This window comes from Dryas octopetala, chromosome 8, assembly GCF_963921425.1.
Source record: "Dryas octopetala chromosome 8, drDryOcto1.1, whole genome shotgun sequence".
Classification (NCBI taxonomy): domain Eukaryota; kingdom Viridiplantae; phylum Streptophyta; class Magnoliopsida; order Rosales; family Rosaceae; genus Dryas; species Dryas octopetala.
The window spans coordinates 3,013,127-3,023,617 of NC_141373.1; the positions used below are offsets into that span (position 1 = coordinate 3,013,127).

Here is a 10,491-nt window from a genome sequence, read left to right on the forward strand (position 1 = left end):
ATAGGAAGTTTTTTCTCTTATTACAGGGTCACAGACTCTATTGTTCTTATCAAAAATTGGATTTTGATACGTTCTGCATTTTTTTTGGCCTATTTTGATAAGTTCTGCTTTAGTTAACAGATTTTCTTCTCAAAATTCACTAATTTAGGGTGTTCAATAAATAAAATAAAATGTCAAGTTGCTTCATTCAATTTTTTCTTTGCTCCATTCTTTTCAATCAACAAGAAAATAGGATCTCTCCTCTTTGAGGTTGAGGTTTTGAATTTATCTGTATTTGAAGTTTTGAATGAATTTATCTGTTTTCAAGGTTTTGAATTAGTTGCTCGCATCCCATTTTTCGAATCTCATGGGCAGAGTCGTTGATTAATCAAAAACAACCAGTATGCCAATCACAATTTAATATTGAATTCAAAACACAAGCAACTTTGAAACAGAATTAAGTTCTAATCCAGGACAGAAACATAACGGATATATCCTCAAAGTACATGTGGGGTGACTTTTTTCACATATAAAGCCCTTCTGGAACCCCTTCTTTCTTCTTGAACATCACTTTCTCTTTGGCCTTCTTGAAGTCTGTATGTGTCACCTGATGTCCCAGAATTTGAACACAGAACAACCAAGAAAATTACAATGATTAGGCAACCAGTTTGATATAATGTGTTAAATGACAAATAGTAACTTAAGTGAATAATAATAAGAGATTAAAGAGGCGGAGGGGGTTGGAAAATCCACCCTCCAAAAAGAAAATCCACTAAAGCTGATAAAGTGTGATCCTGACCTTCATTCGGCGCTCTCTTAAAGCAAGCAAACCAGCTTCAGTACATATTGCCTTTATATCAGCCCCAGAGAACTCATCCTTAGTCATAACAAATTCTTCCAAGTTGACGTCATCAGCCAAAGTCATCCTCGATGTGTGAATCTGCAATCCATAGATCCAATCATTGTTAGTCACAATGGTAAAAACTTAGCACATTTGAATTTGTTGCTTTCATATACAAAGTAATGTCAATTTCTCAAGTCTACCTGGAAAATACGCCTCCTTGTTTTGATATCAGGAAGAGGGAATTCAATCTTCCTATCTATACGGCCAGGACGAAGCAATGCTGGGTCAAGGCTTTCAATTCTATTAGTTGCAAGAATTACCTTGACATCTCCCCTTGAATCAAAACCATCCAACTGATTCAGTAATTCCAACATGGTCCTCTGAATTTCACGCTCACCACCTGAATGGGCATCATACCTGCAGACAAATAATCATCAGTAACATTTGATTAACATTAACAGCAATCATTTCATCAGTGTTCAGTGGCTCACCTCTTGGTACCAATTGCATCAATTTCATCAATGAAGACAATTGCGGGTGAGAGATCATCAGCAACCCTAAAGAGTTCCCTCACTAATTTTGGACCATCTCCCAAGTACTTTTGGATCAATTCACTACCAACAACACGTAAGAAAGTAGCTGATGTTGAGTTTGCCACTGCCTGAAAAATTGAAAAATTGAAAAATATGCTTACAAGGTGAGGACATAATTTTGACAATAAGCATGTAGGCACAACAAATATTCTATAAACAAACATCACCAGAAAGAAACTAAGTGGGGCACACATATTAATGCTCATGACTGCAACAGTATAACCCTTTAACTATACAGGTCTTTGCAACAATTTGTGTGTATGTGACTGCTCTCACACTAAGGTCTAGTGTGTGCAAGCCGGCAGTGGTTGCATGGGAAAGGGGAGCACCCACAAACACACACACACACACACACAGAGGAAAACTAGTAAAAGCATGTGATCATTGCCCTATATGCAAAAACAGTTACAGAATAAAGAGCCAACTATAATATAATGGAATAACAAATGATGCAGTGACCTATACGAAGGAAAAGAACAGATTGATGGTATATAACACCCAACTAATGAAAACTACATCTCTCTGACATGCCATATATAAAATATGATGTCAACTGAAAACCAACAAGATGGAAAACATTAGAAATATTACAACTTAATTGCAACAGAGAAGCAAGTACCTGAAACTAGATTTTTTATAGCATATAACCAAGCCGTGGGATATTCCAGTGAACACACAGGAAGAATGAAACAAAAGAACAAAAATATACAGAGAAAAGATGCATGCTGTTTCTCAGTGGGAAAAAAAGAATTCACACCTTTGCAAGCAAGGTCTTGCCCGTTCCAGGCTCTCCATACAATATGACTCCCTTAGGAGGCCTGATACCAATGTCTTCATACAGTTCAGGATGCGTCAGTGGGAGCTCAACTGCTTCTTTAATCTCCTGTATTTGGGCATCTAATCCACCGATGTCAGCATATGACTCTAATGGAGCTTTCTCAACCTTCATTACAGACACCATTGGATCAACTTCATCTTGCAGAAGCCCAACAACAGAGAGCACCTGAAAAACCACAAGTAATACACTACCAATCAAATCACATGAATATAAGAGTCAAACAACAAAAATTGAAGATAATTCTACCAGAAAAACATATAAAGTTTGATTTCTAAACACTTGTAGAACCATTATAGTTGCTATTTCATTTATATCGATGACTACTTAATATAAAGCCCTGTTCACCTTCCATGGCTTTAGGTAGCACAATAAAAGGACATCAAGGTTTCGGCTTTAGCAGCCAAAACTAAACTGTCCAAGCCAGATAGCATGTAACAAGCAAATGTTAAATACATACATTTAACAGTCTGATTATGTCTCAAGCACAAGTGCACAACACACTAAAACAAATATCAATTTTTTTTTTTTTTCACATTCGTCTTTTAAAAATCACACTCTAAACAGAAACCATTAAATCTTATGATAACAAAAATCTCAATTGACGTCCCTCCTTTCCCAAACTTTTTCGCAACAACCTAACAGGTCAATAAAATTACCCTAATTTCAATTTCCAAACAACAAAAATTAAACTTTCAAAATCATCAGAATCCAAACAAACAAAATGAGCAATCATTCCCAAAACCCTAAAAGCCCAATTACCTTATTGTGCATCAAAATAGCACAGCCAGGCTCCAACTGGTCCTTATCGACAAACGACAAAATCCCAACATAGTACTCAGGCCCAACCGAGGACGAAACAATCGCGTGGTTCTCATCGATGAGCTCCTCCAGATTCCCAACGCTCATCGGCGAGCCTCGGAGATCGTCGACCTTAGATCTGTCCTCCTCGGCTTTCTCCTCCTGCGGCTTGAGCCGCTCCTGGTTCGTCACGAACTCTTCCTCCATCAGCAGATAGTCCTTGATTCGCTCCAGCTTCAGCAGCCGGAGCTTGCACTTCGTAAGCGGCGTCACAGTTGGAAGCCGAGCCGCCGCTTCTGGACCCTTCTGCTTCCGCTGCTTTCGGCCAACTCGAGCCGGTGGAGCCGCCGGCTCGAATTTCTTCTCCTTCTTGTCGTTACCATCGGGCTTTCGGTCGCCCGGTAGCCCTTGCCGGTTCAACCCGCCCGGAGTTCCCTGACCCATTTTTTGGTTCTAGTTTCGGGAAGAGAAAGAGAGAGAATGAGATAGTGAAGATTTTGAGAATGGGGAGTTGTCTTTGCAATCAAGTCACCAAGCTATATACAGGAATAGGATGGGCTGCTTTATCCTGGGCTTTTAGATGGGCTTTCACAGCTACTGTTTTACTGGGCTTTTAGATGCGAAAACACTGTCTCAAAAGTCAAAACGTTTATTAGAATTAAATCAAAAATTTAGAGCAACTAATTAAATAGGCTTCAAATCCAAATCCTACTAAGAATTATAAAGGTGAAGTCAGTAAATCAAAATAAAAAAGGAAACGAAAGCAGAAACCTTCTAATCCAGTGAAACTTTCCAAAATCTTTGACGCAGTTCTGAGAGCCTAAACGATGTTTTATTTCTCTCATTATTCTCTTCAAAACGACATATTATTCGTCAAATTTTGAAAACGCCATTATTTCAAACTTTTGCACCTGTCAACCTATTCTATGAATTGATCCATTAATTGTTCTACATCAAGATGGCCTATTTATGTGAATTCAGTTTGGGTTTTCAATAAGCCCAAGATGTATTGATCTTAGGACTAAGATCCCCACATTAGATGGACTTGTTGTCTTGTTCTTTTGAATCTACGTCAATCTATAATTAAGGGGTGGCAATTTCTATTAGCGGGTCCTGTGACTCGTGTTTGTGTCTATTAGTTTCATGTTTATGTCAAATAATTTTCAATCTAAATACGACTCATTTAACTAATTGTGTTAAATGAGGTGACTAATCTAATCTGTTTATTTATCTTGTTATGTTTAGGTTAACTTACATATATTGCAAGCTTAAAACTAATCTCCCTTTATCTCTAAAGAAACTCATTACTTATATATTACTTATATTTATCTTGTTACTTATCTCCCTCTTATGGTGATTTGTTTGAGCTATATGCTAAAATCTAGAGGTATTGCATCCTCTTTTTTCTTTGTGCTTTTCTCATTTTCTCTTCTCTCCTTATCTCATAGTTCTTACTCTATCCCCCTTTTGTTTTTGCCTTTGTTCCCTTATCAAAACTCACCCAGATCTCAAACCATTGTTGGAATCATTTGTGTTTTCCTCACTTGGAGTTGGTGGACCATTGTAGCATATGTAACTACCACTTTAAAGCGATGTTTTGCTCCCCAATTGGATTATGTGCACGTGAAAACACCTCCATTTTCCTCAATTCATTTACGTACTACTTCGGTTTTCTTGTCTCTCTTTGGTGGTTGCGGGGCTTGCTTGGTTTGATGAGCTCCAATGATGGAGATAGCTATGTTTTTGAACTAAGGTTGTGCTTTGATGGTGGAACTTATTCTCTTTCTGAATTTTTGTTTGACTAGGGTTCATGCAAATGTTTTTGGGGATTTTGTGTTTTGATCATTTTTTTAAAAAAATTGGTAACATTTTAAAATTTGACTATGTACTTAATTGTCTACAGGGTACAGTTTGGAATAGTAACTGTTTGAGTTTTTCTGTCTATTTTGGACTTTGGGCCCTCTTATGTTCCAAAATAATATTGAAATCAATGCTACCTTATCCAATTATCATCTCTCCGTGGGTATTAGATGTTCTTTTAGTGCCAACTGTTGCTATATTGAATCGATATGTTGAAATTGGCATTGCCATGTGGTTTACACAAATATTTTTTTCCAAAAGAAAACATGCACCACAATTGCAAAATTAGAGTTTGGAGATTCAGAGATCTAAAACAAATGTCAGATATATATACATATAGGTAGCTAGAAACATGAAGTAGTGAGGAAATGCTTTTATTATCTTATTTTTTGGGTTGAATATACAATTAAGATCACCTTATTATATTTCATTATGTTTGAGGTTTCATGGTTCCCATCTACACATGAAGCGATCCTCTTTGCTGGGATAATCAAACAAGAAAATTCCCTCCTCTGTTCCTCTCCATATGCAGTCTCCATTCCCACAATGCTTTATAAAACTCCAATCAGCAACAAAAGAATTGAAAGCGCAACGACCGCCACTCCACCAAGTATTGCAAAAGAAAAGAGATTTCTTGCAGATGGCAATGCGAAAATGCCATTGAAACTCCCCCTTTACTTGAATATTTTGAAGCCCCAGATCGTCGACCTTGGATTTTACAGTGAGCTTGAAGAGTTTCGTTTTGTAACCCATTTATAATATGCTCACGGATATTTTCGAAAAACGAATCAGCCACTGGTGGTTGACTCATAAGGCAGATAAGCAAGACCAGCAAGAGCGCCATACAAGTTAAATTGTAGGCTATTGAGTTTGATTTGATCATTTGCTTCATTTTTCTTTCTACTCTGTAGTAGTAGTTGGCGCAAATTTAATTTGGTTGAATTTTTCTTAATTGTTTAGGGTTTAAATAGGTATCAATCTATTGTATAATTAGCCAGGTTTAAATACATAAATGGTACCAATTCACACTTGTATTTGGTGAGAGAGGATATACATAAAAAGTGAAAAGATTGATCACCACAAGCTTAAATCTCTTGGCCCATCCTAAAAGACATGCAGGAGTGTATTCAATTGAGATTTTAAAAGAGTTACTCTTGTAGATTTCATAGATTATATGAATTTTTATTGACTTCCATAGAATTCATCAAATTTTTTTTTTAAAAAAGTTATATTTAGGAAAAGTTATATATATTATGAAATTCAATATGAAAAGAAAAATAAAGAATTTGAGGGTCATAAACAATGCTAGCTTTTAAACGAGAGACGCTTTATGATGTCTCGTAATGCCATACATATACCTAGAGATAAGGGCAGAAGCGTAAACCTTTCGTGACATGAATTATTATAATTAAAAATATTAATAAGATTATTACAATTTACACCTGAATTAAGCGGTATTCTTTGCCAAAAAAAAAGAGAAAAAAAAAAAAAAAAGCCAGATCTGCAAATCTAAGTGAGCATTTTCACCCAATCGCCCCATCAAACTCATCGTCTCACATTCCACTCAACAGAAATTCACAATGCCTTCAAAAATTTCTCTGAAACCAACCAGTAACTGGTGCAGTCACTGTCTGAGATAGCTCGCAGAGGCAAATGAGCGCACAGAGCAGAGGCGGGAGGAGTCAATGAACAGTTCGGAGGGTTTGAATGAGCACCAGAGCAAAGGCTGGATAATTCGAAGATTTTTCAGGGTTCTCTTGAATTAACTTGAATTAGCTAGGAGGACACTAGTCTAGACAATCACAGACTTGGTCAGGAAGGTTTGATACTATCAACTATTAATAAGCCTCATGTGGATGTTGAGTTTTTGTCCATCTTATCCAACTTTGAGTCAACATACCTTACAATTGTATAAGACCATGCCTATATTTTATTTCCTAATTAGGTTTGATCACTGTTAAATATACCTTACAATTGCCTATAGTTTCCAACTTTACGAAGTCCATGAGCTTGCAAGCATGTCCATATGGGCTTATAAATTGACCCAATTGGTTTGATCCAATATGGGCCTAATTAAAACCTAATTAGGTGAGTGAGAGCTAATTATATGATCTGTTCTTTCTTTCTAAAGATGCTATAAGTAAAGTCCCTTGGGGATGTTCATTGATGAAGCTACCCACCTATCTTCAAGGGCTTGTCCCAGATTAATTGCCCAACAAAAAGGACAATAGCCTATGAGCCTAGCTATATATGATCACAAAATCATAACTTTATGTGGTGTGGTATGGTCACACTACTCTTGAGTTGAAAGCTTCAAACCTCCTTTTAAAAGAGGGAAACACATGATCATTCTTACTGTGAATATGAAGATAATTATTCTAAAACTGTAAAACCCACAACTTCAACTTCATATTGATTATCAATATTGTCAATAATTTAATCAACTAATGGCACATAACTAGTTGTGTCTTTCAGCCATGAAAACCCACTTCATATTTAAATGAAGGCAAATTTAAGGAAAATTAAACAGAACTAAAAACCCTTTAGATTGGAATACTAAATGTGGCAACTCATCTTGTCAGGAAGGAAATATGTGCTCACCATGTGCCACACTTACTAGTGGCAAAATATTTTTTAGGACCTACATGTTTTTTTCTTTTGATTAAGGACCTACATGTTATTTTATTGCATATATCTAAACCAAGACACTTGGAAACCTGAGTAATTATAGCTATGCAATATGGTAGAAACAGTAGGTGGAAGCTCTTTACTCTTGAGGTTGATGCTTCTGGCTACTCAATTCAATTCGTTATATTGAGCTGCCATTCCAAGCTAACATTAGGTCACCTCATTAATACATATATTTTTTCTTTCACCATAGGCATTACATCTGTCACACTTTATGTGTTCAGTAAAAAACTTTGTCAGGTGACACTGTGACAGAGACATAATATATTGTTATTGGCTTTGCAAGAATAAAGGAAGAAGCTATAGCAACAGTGAAAAATGCGTGCAAGTGGTTACTGATCAATGGTGGTCCAGATCCAAACCCAGCTCAATCAACATGAACTCATAGATAGAGGAGTCCTTTTTTTTGGGGGGTACTTGAGGATTTTCTTTTTATTAATTCATTTATTTGTTTCAAAGAATGGTCAAAGCCATAGCCATATTTGTTTTATTAATAATGACCAACCCATTCAACTTGCCACAAATTTCATCAATAATCCAATTAGTTTCTACATATATGTTGTAGGACCTATTTGTATTACTTTTTAGTTTCATGGTTTAACAAATTCTCCAAAATGATTATCAAGCAAAAGCTAAGTTGATAGTTTAGGGGTCATTTTCTAGGTCAAGTATCGAATGGTCTTCTCCGGTCATGACCTTTTGACTATGATTCTTTCAATTTTAATCCCATGATTCCCATCCCATAAAAGATGAAGCTCCTTTCTAACTTCGATGACTGCTCTCAAACTCTGATTGCATGCACTTAAAAGTACAGCTTATATTCATAAACCTCAAGCTTAAAAAGGAAAATTACGAATTTGCTTATATTTAATTATTTATTCAGAAGGAATGAATTATATTGAATAATATGGTGTATATAACTAACATCAATTGTTAATTACTGTGAAAAAAACATATATATTCTCAACAAAAACATTATTTCATTAACATTCACTAAAGACGCATTTCACAACACAGTGGAATACTAAATTAAGACATGAAGAGGAAACATCTTTCTTAAAATTAATTAATAGCTCATCTCACACATAACTGCCACACACACTTGAACAGTTAAAACTAAATAAACAAGTGATAAACACAAATGCTACATTTGAACTTGATTAGTACGTCTTCAAGGGAAAGGAAGAGCACCGCTTCCACCACCAAGACCACCGCCGACTCCACCACCAACACCTGGGAGTCCAGGGAGACCACCTAAGCCGCCAGAGCCGCCGCCCAAGTCAGGTGTACCACCTAGTCCACCGAGGCCACCCAAGATAGGTGTACCACCGAGACCGCCTCCGCCTAAGTCAGGTGTACCACCTAGTCCTCCAAGGCCAACAACTCCACCTATCCCAGCACCACCACCACCAAGTCCGCCGCCAAGCCCGCCGCCAATTCCGGCTGCACCCCCGCCAAATGGGAGCCCATTGTTGCCCACTCCAGAGAAGCCTCCAATGCCACCAATGATGTTCTTTTGGTCGTTGACACCAGCATCATTAGGTATAGGCACGTTTCTAGCTCTAGTGTGACCTACAACCAGAGCAAGAACCAGCACAATGCACAACCTTGCCATCTCTGTTTCTCTCTCTCTCTCTCTCTGTCTCTCCCTTATGTGGTTTCTCTTAGTGTGTTTAGAAGAGGAGTGTTGGGGGTTGCTTATAAAGGCAAAAAGAGCGGTGAGGGGCAGTTGGGTGTAGTAAATATAAGGTTTAATGCGCAAGCAGAAGGCACTGCTTTGGTAGCTAGCCATCTAATATTTCAAACGCTGATCAGTGTTTCAGCCTCTTAATGCAGATTTAAACAGGGGCTTTGAGTCTAGCTAGAGGCCAATTAATTAGCTTAACAAATATACCAAGAAAATCAATAAACACATTAATTTGGAGAACAATGATCAGTCTCAGTTGCCATACAACATTGCCTTCAGATAATGATATGTGTATATAGATTGGTAATCGAGATGCATGTCCTTCAAATTAATTTTCATGATTGTGTATTATATGAATGATATACGAGATGAAGTAGTTGAGGTTAGGCCAAGTGACCGGCCAGTAAGAAAGGGTGAGATATAAATTAGAATTATTAAGATAGATAAAGGATTCGATGCCTTCCAATAGAACAAAAAATGATACACATGAACTGATCGTGGATCAATTGTTCAAGAATGTATTTTCATAATCATGAGTATAAAATCGTGCAGATATATATGAAACATATTCATGAACATTAACACACATCACCCACCTATTTTATATAAATTTTGAGAGAATACACATACAGTACTACTACTCTCACTGGTTACTGATCCTCTGTAGTATTTCTATTAACAAAGAATATAAAATTCCATTCAATTAAGTTACTGAGTAATAGTATTATGCAACTCCTTAGTGTAATTTCTTTTTTCCCTCTGAAATTATTTTGTTAATACAGGTCAGGATTATACAGTACATGAGAGTAATAGTATAGAACCGAACATACATGAGAGGTCCACATTGATGTTTCAGAACCACTGACGTGAAGACAGCTTGCTGACTGACAAGGACTATATTGACCATATTGGTCAGGCCATATTAGCTATGGCTTGGAGTTGTGGTTGGGAAGAAAGTTAATGCATAACACAACAGATCCATCGCCAGACTCGGACAGAGTTTAATTCCTGGGCCTTGAGTTCCTAACCCTTTTTGTATTTCATTTCTCAACTACTACTTTGATTTTTCAACTACATACATTCAAAACATTCTAATTCAGAGTAACAAGATTTGGCATATTTGCATTCACCAACAACAGGGATCAAACAAAAGGGAAATCAGATCACATAGAGAAGAAAACATATAAATTTAAGTTGAGGATAT

At 36.8% G+C, this 10,491-nt stretch overlaps 2 protein-coding genes across 2 annotated transcripts; both read right to left on the reverse strand.

The window, feature by feature from the left end:
- Positions 1-333: 333 nt before the first annotated feature.
- Positions 334-3,550, reverse strand: RPT2B (AAA-type ATPase family protein). Its single transcript, XM_086253555.1, has 6 exons — positions 3,014-3,550; positions 2,174-2,419; positions 1,315-1,484; positions 1,024-1,240; positions 779-919; positions 334-586 (listed from the first exon to the last, which is right to left on the reverse strand). Exons 1-6 carry the CDS (start codon positions 3,494-3,496, stop codon positions 503-505), a joined length of 1,341 nt encoding a protein of 446 aa, XP_086109681.1. The 5' UTR covers positions 3,497-3,550; the 3' UTR covers positions 334-502.
- A 5,008-nt stretch (positions 3,551-8,558) lies between these two features.
- LOC147276024 (uncharacterized) lies at positions 8,559-9,259 on the reverse strand. The gene has a single exon (XM_086255025.1). The coding sequence runs from the start codon at positions 9,213-9,215 to the stop codon at positions 8,772-8,774; it is 444 nt and encodes a 147-aa protein (XP_086111151.1). The 5' UTR covers positions 9,216-9,259; the 3' UTR covers positions 8,559-8,771.
- Between the last annotated feature and the right edge of the window lie 1,232 nt (positions 9,260-10,491).